Source organism: Hemibagrus wyckioides, linkage group LG18 (assembly GCF_019097595.1).
Source record: "Hemibagrus wyckioides isolate EC202008001 linkage group LG18, SWU_Hwy_1.0, whole genome shotgun sequence".
Lineage (NCBI taxonomy): Eukaryota > Metazoa > Chordata > Actinopteri > Siluriformes > Bagridae > Hemibagrus > Hemibagrus wyckioides.
The window spans coordinates 18,527,867-18,542,990 of record NC_080727.1 but is presented as its reverse complement, the minus strand read 5'-3'; the positions used below and the strand labels follow the sequence as shown (position 1 = coordinate 18,542,990).

The following is a 15,124-nucleotide window of genomic DNA, read 5'->3' as shown; positions in this document are numbered from 1 at the left end:
ACGTTTATCCTTATGAATACATATTGTTTGCTCATAATTACATAGTTAAAAGGTGCTGTGTGTAAATTTGAAGTGGATAAATGCACTAGAAGTATATTAAATAGCAAAACTAAAAGTGGTTCCCTTTCACAGGCTGCTCTTCAAAATCCCATTTGCCCTGAAAATGCAGCATGTTACTACCCTTAGCTCTTAAGCAGTGTGTATTCATTCTGTCACTTCTGATTAGTGAGCAGCCGCTTTAGCAGGATTTAATCCTCGCACTAATTTCCTGAGCTGCACTAAGACATTGGAGACAGGTTGCAGGAGGCAGGCTCTTTTTATTTCTTCACATCTAGGGCAAAAGAAATGAAAATTTCTTTTTTAAACTTAATGCACAGCTTACATACCTCGGGTTCTAGACCAAGTGCATGTGTAAGCATGGAAAAAGAGGGACAGTACAATCATTTGAGCACAAAAGCACTATAATTCTTTGAGTGACTTTTATATACTGTTTATTTACTACATTTATCATTTTTTCACTGCTAGAATCATGTTTAAGTGATTGCTTGGTAATTGAATATCGATTACAATGATGTGACAAATAAAACTGGAATTTGAATTACGATAGGTAATTGTGTAGAATCTTTCATGAATAAACATTAACCCTTCAAAAGACATGAAAAATGAATAAAATTGATCATTTAATATTTCTCACCATGCTGTTTGAACATTGCCCTGATGAAGCGATCCGTGCTACGTCTTGGGTAATCCATCTGTCCTGAAAATCTAACAGAGCCCAAATGCGTTGCCCGTCTTCTTTGTGCTTGTCTGTGCCTCTGTCTTCTTTAGTGTGCTCGCTCTCAGCGGGGATTAAATGACCTTCTGAGATGTTCTGTACGGTTTTCACGTCTTATACATGGCAAAATGCAGTTAATCTTTGTGTTAATTAAGCGCTGCCAGTGTTCACTTATGTGATGCTGCGGGTACTGGATCCACCCTGGGGATTTCGATGCTCAAATCCATTACCGAGTCATCATTCATCACAAAGTTTTACAGAATCAATCTCAGATGATACTTTATACCACAGCAGTGCTGAATTCTCAAAACTGACAGGTGAAAAGGTGTTGATTCATTTGCTATAACTGCAGTTTTGACAGCAATACGAGTCACAACATGAAAAATTTATTGGTTTAAAGCCATTTAAAGGTTCATATCAATGCACTCGCTCTAATACAGTATTATTTTTATAGCAACAACTCATTCATGTGGACATACTGCAAATCTTTCTGTTAGAAAACATTTACGTAAGGAGTCTCCAGTGTCAGAGTATTATAACGTTCAGTAACAGGAATATGCGCTTCTGCTGTTTATGTGAAGCGATAACACAAACAATAATCAGTATAATGTTTATTATAATATCATTGGGCATCTTCGAGTATGTTTAGCATAAACTCAAAAATGTACAATTCAAAACATTTCAAAACATTTTATTCCATCTTGCAATATTCCCAGCGGTGCATATTCCTCCAATATCCTCCTTCAAACACAATCCTAAATGGACATAAAATATCTACATAAATCTTTTTTTATATTGAAATAAAAGCTGAAAGCAGCTTGTGAGGGTGTTGTTTCCTACCAGATTATCAGCAGGGTCTTAGTTCTGGCACAAGATCTGAGTACGGTAGTTCTCATACAATGTGTCCTCAGTCAAGTCTTTCAGGTCCTGCATGTGTGTATGTATCAGCATGCTCCTTAGGAGCAGAAAGTCACAGTGAGCGGGGTTCTCCACTGCGAAAAGACATGAGGTCAAACATGAGGAAAAACAATTCATTTGAGAAAGAAACTGTACTGTGAGAGATATTTAAAATACTAATTACAGAATTTCAGAATTCATTCAGCATTCATTTAAATGTGATTTATTTGATGTTTATTCTGTTTCAAACAAACCCTGGTGTATTTCCACTGATGTGAGGTTCATATAAACAGTTGGGAACACAGAAATCACATGCAGATGCGGACCAAAATAACTGGCCGTGACCATATGAGCGAGATGGACTTGGTCCGGTTCCAAAGGGACCTCTCATGTAGTTCGACAATGAGAAAGCGACTCAGCCCTGAATTGTCCCAGTTACAGGAAGTGACCCAAACAAGTCATGTATTATGATAAGAACAAGGTGCTAAAGTGGTCACACTGATGCACAAAATATTTTAACTAGTTGTTTGTATAATCATCTGTTGATTTATTTGATTATTCTTTTCACATTTTGTTTTGTTTTGTTCAATTATGTGCACTATGAATCCAATCCAAAAAACAGCAAACTCAGCAAATGCATCAAATTCTTTTGCATCAGACTCCACAAACGGATTAAATTGGTGTTAATGCACCCTAAATGGGGATTTACACATAATAACAAAGCTAATTCATCGATCTAGTACCACATACCTTCTACAGTACCCCATGGATAAATACGAGCTCGAACTTTCCGGTCATTTCTCTTGACTGTTGTGTTGCTCCCAATTACTGCGAATGGCATGCTCCTCTGAAACAGCACAATGAAATTTAGAAACAATATATGACTTCTGGGAGCATCATATGTCCATTACAATGCACAAGATGTACAATTACAATGCATGTATGCAATAAAGGGGTTCCCCTGAAACCTACAAAAAGAATTTTAGTATCTTATCACCTTTAGGTAAAAGTTGTGCTTTCTTAGGAGTTCATCATCATCTGAGTCACATTCAGGGAAGTCAAAGATTTTGATCCTGTGTCTATCAATCTCATCCAAAATCTGAAGGGACAAAAGGCATAGTGTACTATTAATCATTAAAGCACATCCTAGCATATGCTAAGAGGAATGTGACATTTCTCTCACCCTGGTTTTCATATAATGGGTCTCTGAGCGAGTGAGGGTGTCTGCTTTAGCCAGCACAGGCACTATGTTGACCTTCTTATGGAGTGCCTTCATGAACTCTACATCAACCAGTCTGAGGCTGCCACAACAGACGAACAGCAAGAGCATATTAATATTCTCCTCTAATCATGGTGACAAACAAGTACAGTAGTGTCTATGCGCATGAGGATGGATAGAATGGGTTCTATGGGTATGTCTGGGAAAAAAGGTCAGTGCTGTTGCTGATAGGATGCTCATTTACACAGGTGAGTTCACACTACCCTAAAAATGACCAAAAATACCAAACATTGCTGGATTCAGTTGGGTTGCGGTGTCAAAAGTATTGGGCTTCCCTTGTTTCACTGAATGAACATGATCAAATCAAAAATGTGTGAGTCATATAGGTTATGAATTGACATTCATTTATCAGTCATATAGGTTATGTTTTTCTGACAGGTAACAAGTCAATGCTGTTAAATCATATGCTGTATTACGCTAATTGAGTCAAGATAATTGCACAAGTAGATGTTGTTATGGCAAATGTCATTACTTAGAGCTGACGTTGTTTCTATTACATCTGTAATTAATCTTATATCTAAAGTATTAATATATTACACAGTGGCCATTAAGGAAAAAAAAACACATGATTATTACCCGTGTCCACTAGGCGAGATGAAATACAGACAGCAATGCACCCGACTGTCCTGAATGTTCTTACGGTTTAGATGGATCTCTGCCTTTCGGTACTTCTCAAACTGGTGGTCAATATAATCTACCACAGCTTTCCAGCTAAGGGCACAACCACACAACTTTAAGTTATGTTTCTATCCTATATTTATGTGTCTTTTCGTAAAGGTAAGATTAACAGTTAAATTTATGCACATTTCTTTCCATTTTTAAAATAAACAGCATTCGCAAAAGCTTCTCTGTTCCTAATGCACGTTTTTCCTAAGTGGTTTAATAGAGGTAAAACATCACTCTACTTCATACAGTTGTACATAGTTGCTCTTTAGTGCTTGGGAGTTAACTTCTAAACTACCTGTTAGTGTTGTCGAGAGCATCTCCAAAACCTGGAGTATCCACAATGTTGAGGTGTAGCTTAACTCCCTTTTCAACAACTTCTACTCTCTTCTTGGTAATTGTTAAAGTCTTATTTATCCTTTCTGTGCACAGACAAAATACCTTTCTGATCAGTCTTTTGAAGCTGCAGCAAACTTACACACAAATTAACATTTGGATTAACCTCACCTTGAGCATCATAAAGAGTCCGGTCCTTGTACAGATCTGTGAGAAAGAGGCTGTTGATAAGAGTGGACTTGCCCAAACCAGACTCGCCTGCAACCATGAAATATAAACTCACTATGGTTTTACATATACGGATATATAAAAATCATTTAACGATGTAATTGGGATCTTTAAATGTAATCGTGTGCAATGAGAGCCATCCATCATGTTACTAATGCACTAGCCTCTACAAATGGCTAATTTTAATGAGTACGCTTGTATAGCGCTCATTTTTCCGAAGTAAACCAAGTTGCACATACTGAAACTTATTTTTTATAGTAATGCTATATTACCTGAGGCTCAATAGTGAGAAATGAGAATGTTGGGTTTGTTGTGATTTGTGGTGGTGATAAAACAGCACTGAAAAAAATTGCTAGTACATTCATCTTTACTAACTACTTTATCCTGGTCACCTGTCCAGTTTTGGTGATTCTGTATCCTCAGATTTCAGTCTTAAGTAGAACCTGATTTTTTCTTCTGCTTTTAAAGTCCATCTGCCTCACAATCCTATCTCAAAATTTTGCATATTGAGATGCTTTTCTGCCCACTGTAGTTGAATATACTAGAAATTTTAGTTACCATAGACTTTGGCCAATCTCATCTGGCCTCTATCATGAGGTATTTCCACCTGCAGAAATGTAGCTCACTGAATGTTCTTTGTTGATTTTCACACCATTCTATACAGAGACTGTCAAAACCATTTTCTTACGTGAATTTATGACCTATGCTGCAGGTCAAACAGGTGTACGGGTGTTCCTATAATAGTGAATGTATCATTTGAAGCCGTTCTTCAGCAGCAGGAATTGATGTACATCTTCAGGAGCTCTTAAAAATGCCAGCTTGTAACATAACTCTATAATGGGTGTTACAAAAGAAGCAGAAACCCAAGAGCAATTCTAAGAAAGTTTTTCTGTTTTCAGCAGATGGACCCAGAGGAAACTCATGCAGACATGGGGAAACTCCTGATCTCAGGATCAAATTAGAGACCCTAAAGCTATGAGGTACCGCAAATTTATTAGTACATAGTAAAATATTTTCATTTAATCTCACCTACTACCATCAGTGTGAACTCAAATCCCTTTTTCACTGCTTTTCGTTGGACTTGGCACAGCAGCATATCAAAACCGACATACTCCTCCCCTTGGTTCTTGGGGAACAGAACACAGAGATGAAGAACTTACAAGCTTAAAAATATTGCCAGAAAGATCTGGAAGTTAAAATTTGTTGTTATTTTTCTACAGTTTTTTTTTTTAAAAAGAAAAATCTGACCCTCATGTTTTTTTGTTTTTTGAGTACTGATACCTCTGAGGGTTTACATGGACTGGAGCATTCACAAGAACTACTTGGATTGTATAACAGTGGAATAGTGCTGTCATCATTCGGATCCACCTGATGGACCCACTTGTGCATAGGTAAGGGGGATGAATAACGAAGTATGCCCTTGGAGCGGGTCTCCAAGTCGCTTTCTGTGTCCGGTTTGGTATCATCTGAAGAATCTCCGATGCTGCGTTCTAATTCACTTTCACTCCTGTCTTGTAATAGAGAGCTGGTATGCTGGAATAAAAGTATTTAGTGTATAGGTGAAGCTGATAATATAATGTGTATGGGTGTGAGAATTCCTCTAAACTCACCAAGAACGTCCCTGCATCTATAGAGGGATAAAAATGACACGGACCTAATGAGCTCTTTAGGAGTATGAACTTAAAATCATGGGCATAATGGGTATGTTTATTAAGATTTTCATTTTAATATTCTTGGACCACCTGCCAGCAGGTAGCTGCAACCTTCAAGAGGTTCCTCTTCGTCCTGTATGTCTAAAAAATAAAGCAGTAAATCACAAGAAAATGCTCTCTTACAATGATTATAAAATAAATTATCTATAAATAAATAAATATAAATATGATGGTAAGGTAAGGACAAGGTTTTGCTAGCGTTGCTAGGTGTTTAAATGCTATTTAGCAATACGGACGCTCTTTAACTATTTAGCTTCTCGTATATCGAGCTGTAGGAACGACAAAAGATAGTCGCTACTAAATTACATTTAAATGTTAAATACACTAATAACCGTCTTAAAAATAGACTTCGGTCCTAATTAGCTACTCACATTTGCTATCTATTGGGTCCATATTAGCATACTAGCTTTATAGTTAGCTTTGTCCAGTGATTCCGTTGGGCTAAACTTTCTGAGGTATTTATACGTTAATTGTGATTTGAATCGAGTTCTTGCGCGTGAGTGATTTTGTGGCAAGATTCATCGTAATTAGCTTTTTATTTCCCCCATAACCATATCAGAATGAAGCTAAACTTATTCTAAGTGTACACCAATTTATTTATTTATTTAGTTAATGTAAGATTTATTTGTACCGACATTGTTTTTAAATGCATTATCAATAGTGGCGTGTCGTTCGTTAATGAATCGGCTCTATGAACCGACTCTTTTAGCTAACGATGAGAACCGACTCTCATATGTGAGCTAGACTTTAAAGATGTTTTTATTATGATTATTTTTATTTATTTGCTTGTTCAGTTGTTTAGAGTCATCATGTTTAGAGTTTAGCGATGAAGTCTGAATTAGTGAATTATTTTTAGGACATCCCGTTTCGAATCCTAATGAACCGACTCGTACTGGCACTGATCTGAGACAAAAGGATTGACCTTTTTCCCCCTCGTGAAAACGCATCACTTGTTTAATATTCAATATTTAAGTGCATAGTCTTGTAAATAGAAACAAAATCGGTAAAATACATTTATGCAAGTTTGCACTGTTTTATGGACTATTAGGAAAAAGACCTGGTAATAGTATCCTTTTGAGGATAGGACAATAAGCAATATTTAGTAATCAAGCAACTACAGATTTATTCCAAATAGCCCTGCAATCAGGCAGTCATATTTCAGTACAGATTTGACCTTTTTGTCTGGATTCTCACTGACATTTGCTTTTAAACCATTTCTAATAGACGCCAAACAGAAGCACACTCCCTGCATTAACACTAAGATTATAGCTAGTTAAATACTACAGATTCACATATATGACTAGCTACTTCAGTCAGTTTCCTCCCCAACTGTGTACTTGTATCAGTCTTAAATGACTGTTAATTGCACCTGATTAAACAACTGATACATGTGGTACCGAATAAGTGTTTTACACAGTAAACAAGACACTAATATATTTCTGAAAATGTTTTTATTTCAGTTTCATAAAATCTATAAAGAATTTATCCATGGTAGAAATTTTAGGACAGGTTTTTTTTTTTTTAAAAAAAGGTCTGCACTTGAAATAGCCACACATTGTTTATATAAATAAATTATGTGTAGAGATTGTAGAGCAACTTTTACAAAAATTAAGTTAAAACTATAAATTAGGCAGTTTGTACCCGGATTTAAGCATATAGATTCACATTTTTATAAGTTAGTATATTAGCCAGACAAAAATCCTGCTAACTTCCAGTATGTGCCTTAATTTATGAACTTATAACCTCCCATGCCACTATAATTACAAGCTCCCTTATTATTGCTAAATTGCCACAGTAAAAAAATAGCCATTAAAAGGGAGTGAAGTTTGTTCTAGAAATGCCCACATCCATTAACAAATTTTCCCTTCACAGTTTGTTCTTAGCTTGTCCAGAGTTTCTTCAAACACAGTGATGAAGTAAACACTGAGCATCACTCCTGATTCGACACTCGCCTCTCTTTTTGTTCCGACTGGAAACCATTATTATGCTGAATTTCAGTGTGGTTTTCCCAAAAAGCTTTTTGCACCTTATCCAGATCTGAGATCAGATGAAGCCTGATGTCCAGATGCATCAGCAAGCTCTCTAGCCATTCTTCTAGCTTGGCAAATGAGGGCCTAAAACAGAAGGCATAAAAAAACAAAAAAACAAATAAAGTTTATGAGCATGGTCATCTGCATGTCCATATTTTGCAGAAGCGAAAAATATTTTAACCCTACCGCTTTTCAGCTTCTGTGTCACAGCAAAGTGCTGCAAGAGGAAAGAAGGCTGATGGACATTCTGCTGGATAGTAGCGGTTTAGAAATTCCTTGACACCAAGTCCAAATTCCATAGTGCGGGGGAGATAGTCTGGATCTGCATAAACTCTGCCAATAATCTGGTGCAAAGAAATGAATGTATGTTTGCACTGTATGTTTATGAATAATGTAATATCTAATTCATAGTTAAGTATTGATTACCTCACAGAGAATGATTCCAAAGGAGAAGATATCAACACGTTCATCATAGCTAATACCTTCAAGATGAGAAGAAGGAGAAGAAAAACATAGAGCTCATCACTGTGAAGAATCAGCGGATGCTCTGGTCTGTTTGCTTCACTGCCGTCACTCACCTCGCATCATCTCAGGTGCCATCCAATATGGGTTCCCTACCACTGTATATCTTTTTTTCCTATGTGGCTTACTCAGTTTTGATGCTTGCTCAGGAGATGGATTCTTTATCTGAGATTTATCCTCCTTCAGAAGTCGGGCCAACCCGAAGTCCGCCACCACGACAGAATGATTCTGTAAACATAAAACAAGACTATTATATTTGTAGAAATGACATGAAGTTGGGACTGAATTCAAATCTACCATGTCCCTGATCAGGATAAAATGATAACTGAAGCTGGATAAATCGATCGCAATAATCGATTCTCCTGCTAACATTCAGCTTTGGTTGCTAAACAACATAAAGGACAATGATTAGGGAATCCTGCAAATTCTATACAGTGGTTTAAGTGAAATGATTTTAAATCCTGGTTTATTAATACAGAATTCTGTTATTGAGACATAATCACAGATGTGGCTGCGTGGTTGAGCCCATATGCCTCGCTTTAGAAAAAAAAAGAGTTTAAATTGTGGTCCAGATGAAGCAGCATCATGATCGTTATGCATCCTTACCTGTCTAACAAAACAGTTATGTGAGTTCAGATCTCTATGGATCACATTCATGGAATGTAGGTAGGCCTAGTAGAAGAGAACAAAATGTTTACAAAAGTTGGCTGAGGTCTGAAAAGTACATTCATTCATTATTATGTAGAAGCATTCTAAAAACAGGTTAAACTGAAAGGGAAGATCATTTTTATGTAAAAATTCTATTACCACTTTAACATTGTGGACATTTTGATAGCTGGTATATGTATGATTACAAGCAGAATTGATCTGGCTCAATTTCTTTTCACTTTGGCATAGGGAATTTCTTTATAGGAAAGTAGCCTAGACTTCATTAATTAAAGTTGTAATAAATGAAAACAATTTTTTGCCATTTTTATGAAACATATTTCTTTTTTACAACGATAAATTGAGGTGTCAAAATGTGTTATAAGGACAAACAAACTCCTTAGTTTCCCAGAATTCATCCTCAGTGACATTCAACAGATTTTCTCACACTTCCACATACTGTATATATTTGCATGATATTGTTGCAATCTGAAATAAATACATCCACATTAATCCATGTTTGCCACAATAAGTGCTTACCATTCCTGCAGAAATGTCCTTTGCATAGCTTACTCTTAGTTTCCATGGATGATCACTGCCCTGTTGGATAGTTGATTAAAAAAAATGCTTATTGCCAATTAATGCAATTAAATACAATATTTGATTCCATTAAGTAAGTCATAGATAGACCATTTTCTGTATGGTTTCCCTCAGAGTCCCTCCTGGCACATACTCCGAGATGAAGTTTACTCGCTTGTCTTTGTAAAGAACTCCAATAAACTTCAGGACGTTTGGGTGATCCAGACAGCGCATCACTTTGACCTAGAATGACAGTAAATCCAGCTACAGCGAGTTGTAACCCTGTCGAGAAATGAGTTATCCAGTACATGAACCTAATTCAGTGATCTCAAACCTCCTTGAGAAATGTTGTCTGGGTCTCTTCATCAAAACGAAGAAGTTCCTTAATCACCATGACTTCACCTGTTTGCTGATGTGTCACCTGATTATAAGCAGAGATAGAAATTATGTTTAATGTGCTATTTTCTTTTGGCTGGCAATTTGTCGTTATTAGGTTCTTTACCTTGATGGCTTGTCCGTAGAAGCCCTTGCCAAGAACTTCTCCGTATATCAGGTCGGAGGGACAGAAGATGCGCTGAGTTTTGTCAACTGGATCGACACGCAAAGATTCTGAGCGATTAATGTTTCTTCTGTTAGAGAGCAGCGGCAAGTGGCTTTGGGAACACGGGCTTTTTTCAATGCTGCAACTGCGTCTACTCAGGAACAGGTTAGTAAAAGTATTCTAGTTACTTTATTTCAAAAGCACTGCATTGTAATGTGATAAATTATCATTTCTTTGACTGTATTAGTTCCTACATAATGTTTCTGGAGCGGTGGCGGACACCGTGTTTGTGAGGCGGGAAGAAGTCTAAATTCCCTGGTTGGTCTGCTTCCTCGTCCAACAGACAAGATCGATCCTCTGGACTAGAAAGGCCACCGGGGTTGTGTTCAACAGTGAGTTTCAGGCAGTGCTCAATGTCATGGATCAACGGGTCAATCTGTTAGAGATTAAAATGTGATGTATTATCACGTATATGTAATAAGAACAAGATGGGTGTAATGTAAGAGAAAAATAATTATCGATGGGATACAAAGAACTGACCCTGAAGACTCCTTTAATAAATGTTAAATAAAATGTAGGCATTCTGTCCTTAAGATTTTTTACTTTGGAAGCAGCTTTCATTTTGATTGTTCAAAAGCACTGACAATGAAGACTCCTTCCATAAATGTTAAATAAACATTTCTTTAGAGAAAACCCTCACCGTATCAACAACTACACATGTTTTAAACATTTGTATTTAGCAGCCATCACACAATTGTGTGTTATTATAGAAGCAATAACATAGAACGAGCACATTAATATAATTTGCTTTGTGGCTGGAAATACCATCAGAGCCATCCTCTGACCAATCAGAATCAAGAAATTCATCAGCCCTGAGGAATGAAATAGATTCCATTATGTATATAACCTCTTACCTCATCAAGTGGAATGTTTTGAACAGCTCTTCCATTGATTTCAAGGACAGAGTCTCCAACGTGAATCATTTCCTTAATTTCAGGACTGATTGTGGACGAATCTAACCTGGAAAAGGTGAATGGTGCAGAATGAGCCAAGATTTGTGGGCGAGGTTCTAAAAAGATGGCAGTATGTATTATGTAGACTCACTGAGATACTTTGATAATGGGGCTGTTTCCATTGACAGGGCACTGATCTACAGTGAACGCCAGACCTCTCCTGCTGTCTGCTGTGGCAGGAAATGACACCAGCGCCACAGTGTGAGGAAGCTGGAAACATCCTGTCCCTGGATGCCTTTCTGATGCACGCTGATAATAACACTGCTCACTAAAGATGAAGCAAAGAAAGACAGTCACTGGACAGATCCTGGGAAATATTGATATAAACACTGAACCTGTCTTTTATCTTTATATTTAAAGATCTATAAACAGAATTCATATTCCATACACCCTGTGCCTTAAATGCAAACAAACCAGTATAACTTGGAATGCTCCTCTAAAGCGTATGAATCGCCATCTCCAATGAACATGCTGCATTGTTCGCAGATGAAACATTCTGAATGATACTTGCTTTCTCCCGCCACCTACGGAGGAAGGAAGCAGATTTGGACAGAATATAAAACTCAAAGCAAAACACAATGAGATGTAGAGGATGTAGAGGTCAAGGTATAAGGGAAGGGTGGTGGTGACATCAGCACCTGAAATATGAGCTGCATCTGTACAATGAATGAATGAAAGGAAGCCCAAATGAGAAAGAGCAGAAAAGGTTTGTATGTCATTTGAGATCATTTAGGGCGTTAAATGAATAATCATGACAATTAAACTGTAAGATCATGATGACTCTGCTCTATACAGTCATTACTAAACTCATCTTGTGTCTTAAGTGATCTTGGGAAAGTTTCATTATTGGGTTATTTGAAGCTTTTTACCATAATGACGCCAGTGGTGATGATCTCTGAGCATCCACAACACTGTTCTCCAAAGCGAGTCCAGTAGTCCTTTTTGCAGAAATACTGTCCATCTCTTTCAAAGTACCAGTGAGAGAGTGCAGAGTTACAAACGCAGCACCTTCATATGGTGAAAAGACAGAGAGTGAAGCATCAGCGGCTGGTGACCTGTTGCATTAGTAATGAAAAAAATCTCAAGGCTATCCTACTTGACTTATGCTACATGCTAGTACCAAGTAAATTAAAGAAACTCCTTAGGAGGCAGTTGAGAATCGACAACATGTAGTCATCCAGTCATCCACCCTACAGCTGTTTTTGAGTGTTTTTAAACATACCTTTATTCATCTTTGTTTTCTACAGCAGGTGTATATCCTGTCACCAGTCCCAGTGTACATATCATTAAACAGCCAGGTTTCCAAAAAATGTCCAACCCAACTACATCTCAGTAAAAAAACAACTGAAACTAGTGCGAAAGCAATTTGAGCTAGAAAGGGTGTGAGAAACAAGATCACTCTGGTGTATTTACATTCATTTCTAATACACAGACACCATAATACCCATTCTTCTACTTCTTCTAATCATTTGCACCATGTCTTACAATAGAACGTTTCTGTACATAATAGACATGCTATAAAACAGGATATTGGAGGCCTCCAAGTATGCTTCAAAAAGGGGACTTTAGCAACCCTGGCAACAGTCCAGTCTACAGACCCTTCACCATTGAAAATGGTCACAGAGCAAAAACTAGGATTCCTGCACCAATTGCCCTTCTATTAGCTATATAACACACACAATTTTAGCACAATTATAATTACACCTGTCACTTTATCTGCTGTAAATACTACCTGCACATACTTTTCTATGCACACTCTAACATACATATTTATCGATGTACATATTTATCTGCACTTGTTCATTTGCACAATTTCTACTATTTGCACTTCTGGTAGATGCTAAACACCATTTCATTGCTATGTACCTGTACTTTGCAATGACAATAAAGTTGTATCTATCTATCTATCTATCTATAGCTACAGGAGGCAGTGAGCATGCTGCAACACAATTGCACCACATCTAGACAAACAAAGCAACTCAACATAACATCATCTTATATTTATATCTGTTAAACAGCAACACCTTTGAAATCATTCACTAATCACTAAAAGAGATAATTAGCATTTCCACAAACCTCATGAAATACTGAACTGTGCTACTGTTAATATGCTGCAGTTATTGAAAATCCTGCAGACACAATTATAGATATTTACATTCCTAAACCACTTCATATTTTTTGGCATATATGATGGTCTCTGATCGTTCACTAGTGCTGCTTTAAAAAGAAGCACCAGGGGATGTTTACTAAAAACTCTGTAACGTGTACAGGAAAATACCCCCTTCCCCTTGATAACGCTTTTTTTTTCTTTCTTTTGTTTCGTCGTTCTACCAAAAAACAGAAATGATCACAGCAAGGCAAAGAAAAACCTTTCTCCATGCTTCCGCTCGCAGTGAATTGAAAACAGACTGCGCGGTCTTTCTTCTTGTTGTTGTTGTAATCTCGGGTTAAATGTCTTCCGTCTCCGCCCATTTGTTCTACTCTCTTAGAAACATTTCTCAGAATTAAAATATTTTTTAAAACACCAGATCCCCCCTCCAAGCAGACTAAAATTACAGACATATGATTAGATATTATCTCAGGTCCGTGTTCAATGTTTTTGTATCACAGCATGCGTTACATCAAAAAGAGAGAGAGAGAGAGAGAGAGAGAGAGACGACAGTAAAATCTGGATCTCATTAACGTTACTCAAACTCTTTGTACTACACAAACATGTAAAAGAACATTTTGCAGTCTTGTAAAATATGGTGTTTAGGTCACAGATTAGGAGTTACAAGAGAACAAAAAACCGTACAGGATGTGACTTTGAAGAATTGAAAGTGTAAACCATTTCCTGCTACAAAAGCATTAATTTAACTGCGAAATTACAAGCAGAAGACTGAGAGCCTACCGGGTCTGAATGATTTCAGACAGATTTTGTGGAATTGTGAGTCGGTCAATCAGCCTACCTTGCGCTTATTCTTTTCATGTAACGCTCGTCCTGTTGAGACATGTGTTTCTGTATAGTACGAACCGGTTAGTGTGCTCAATCAATCAATCTATCTCTCTCTCTCTCTCTCTCTCTCCACTACTTGGGGAGAGCGAGTGGGAGGAGAGGAACCCCAGCTGTACGGAAATACTCTCTCTCTCTCTCTCAACCATTCCAAATGCATCCAAATTGTCTGTCTTTCTTTACGACCCTGCACACCAGATGAGATTTAATGATCTCATGTAAACAAGGAGAACTTAAGCTGTGACCGTGTCACCGTCTCGGCCCCTAACTTTAGCCCGACCCTGTATGTCAGAATGCTCTGGTCAGCAGTTAAAGAGGGGATCAAGTTACACTCCCACCTGATAGCTGATCTCCTACCGAGTAGGAGCATGTAGAGACCTGCTCATAAATCACCAGACTCTCTTTCCTTCTGTGTGTCAGTGTCAGAAAGGAAGGAAATTATCAGCAATTCCACTCCAGCTGGAACATGTTTAACCTTCCACTGGTCCTTACAGTCCTCAACATCCAAACAATTTACTATGAATACATAAAATTCAACTTGTAAGTCCAGATCCCTCGAAAGCAATATTTTTTCCACCCTTTCAGTGATTTCAGTTACAGTCCATCCTTTTTCAATACATTTCATTTGTACTCCAGCTTGGGATAGTTCTTCATTTTACTGAATTTTTGCCACTTTTTGCCAGATATGTACACTACTCACAAAAAGTTAAGGATATTTGGCTTTCGGGTGAAATTTCAGGATGCACCTAAAATGCACTATAACCTTTACAGGTGAACTGAATTTGACCTTCTCTACACTTTTGAATGCACATGTCCAACTGTTCAGTGTTTCCGTACTTTTTGCATAACTTGCTGTTCTCTAGCAAGGTGCTTAATGGCAAAATTCACAACTGGTGTTTGATTCATGAATCG

The 15,124-nt window shown here is 37.4% G+C and overlaps 3 protein-coding genes across 5 annotated transcripts; all 3 read right to left on the bottom strand.

Moving 5' to 3' along the window:
- Nucleotides 1-1,145: 1,145 nt before the first annotated feature.
- LOC131369022 (septin-4-like) lies at nucleotides 1,146-4,388 on the bottom strand. Of its 2 annotated transcripts, XM_058415395.1 has the most exons (6): nucleotides 4,122-4,388; nucleotides 2,856-2,973; nucleotides 2,670-2,771; nucleotides 2,423-2,519; nucleotides 1,616-1,767; nucleotides 1,146-1,530 (listed from the first exon to the last, which is right to left on the bottom strand). In XM_058415395.1, exons 2-5 carry the CDS (start codon nucleotides 2,946-2,948, stop codon nucleotides 1,634-1,636), a joined length of 426 nt encoding a protein of 141 aa, XP_058271378.1. In that variant the 5' UTR covers nucleotides 2,949-2,973; nucleotides 4,122-4,388; the 3' UTR covers nucleotides 1,146-1,530; nucleotides 1,616-1,633. The 2 variants fall into 2 exon arrangements, with proteins under 2 accessions (XP_058271378.1, XP_058271377.1); XM_058415394.1 differs by lacking the exon at nucleotides 4,122-4,388 and having other exon boundaries at nucleotides 2,856-3,704.
- On the bottom strand, nucleotides 3,838-5,967 carry LOC131369023 (septin-5-like). Its single transcript, XM_058415396.1, has 5 exons — nucleotides 5,921-5,967; nucleotides 5,789-5,805; nucleotides 5,460-5,711; nucleotides 5,208-5,304; nucleotides 3,838-4,208 (listed from the first exon to the last, which is right to left on the bottom strand). The coding sequence occupies exons 3-5, from the start codon at nucleotides 5,565-5,567 to the stop codon at nucleotides 4,024-4,026; spliced, it is 390 nt and encodes a 129-aa protein (XP_058271379.1). The 5' UTR covers nucleotides 5,568-5,711; nucleotides 5,789-5,805; nucleotides 5,921-5,967; the 3' UTR covers nucleotides 3,838-4,023.
- A 1,383-nt stretch (nucleotides 5,968-7,350) lies between these two features.
- Nucleotides 7,351-14,383, bottom strand: limk1b (LIM domain kinase 1b). Of its 2 annotated transcripts, none has more exons than XM_058416123.1 (15): nucleotides 14,169-14,383; nucleotides 12,090-12,228; nucleotides 11,635-11,744; nucleotides 11,312-11,488; nucleotides 11,122-11,227; nucleotides 10,462-10,643; nucleotides 10,169-10,358; nucleotides 10,001-10,087; nucleotides 9,778-9,909; nucleotides 9,628-9,687; nucleotides 9,049-9,114; nucleotides 8,499-8,670; nucleotides 8,347-8,402; nucleotides 8,107-8,264; nucleotides 7,351-8,004 (listed from the first exon to the last, which is right to left on the bottom strand). In XM_058416123.1, the coding sequence occupies exons 1-15, from the start codon at nucleotides 14,210-14,212 to the stop codon at nucleotides 7,821-7,823; spliced, it is 1,863 nt and encodes a 620-aa protein (XP_058272106.1). In that variant the 5' UTR covers nucleotides 14,213-14,383; the 3' UTR covers nucleotides 7,351-7,820. The 2 variants fall into 2 exon arrangements, with proteins under 2 accessions (XP_058272106.1, XP_058272107.1); XM_058416124.1 differs by lacking the exon at nucleotides 14,169-14,383 and adding an exon at nucleotides 12,443-14,153 and having other exon boundaries at nucleotides 7,352-8,004.
- Between the last annotated feature and the right edge of the window lie 741 nt (nucleotides 14,384-15,124).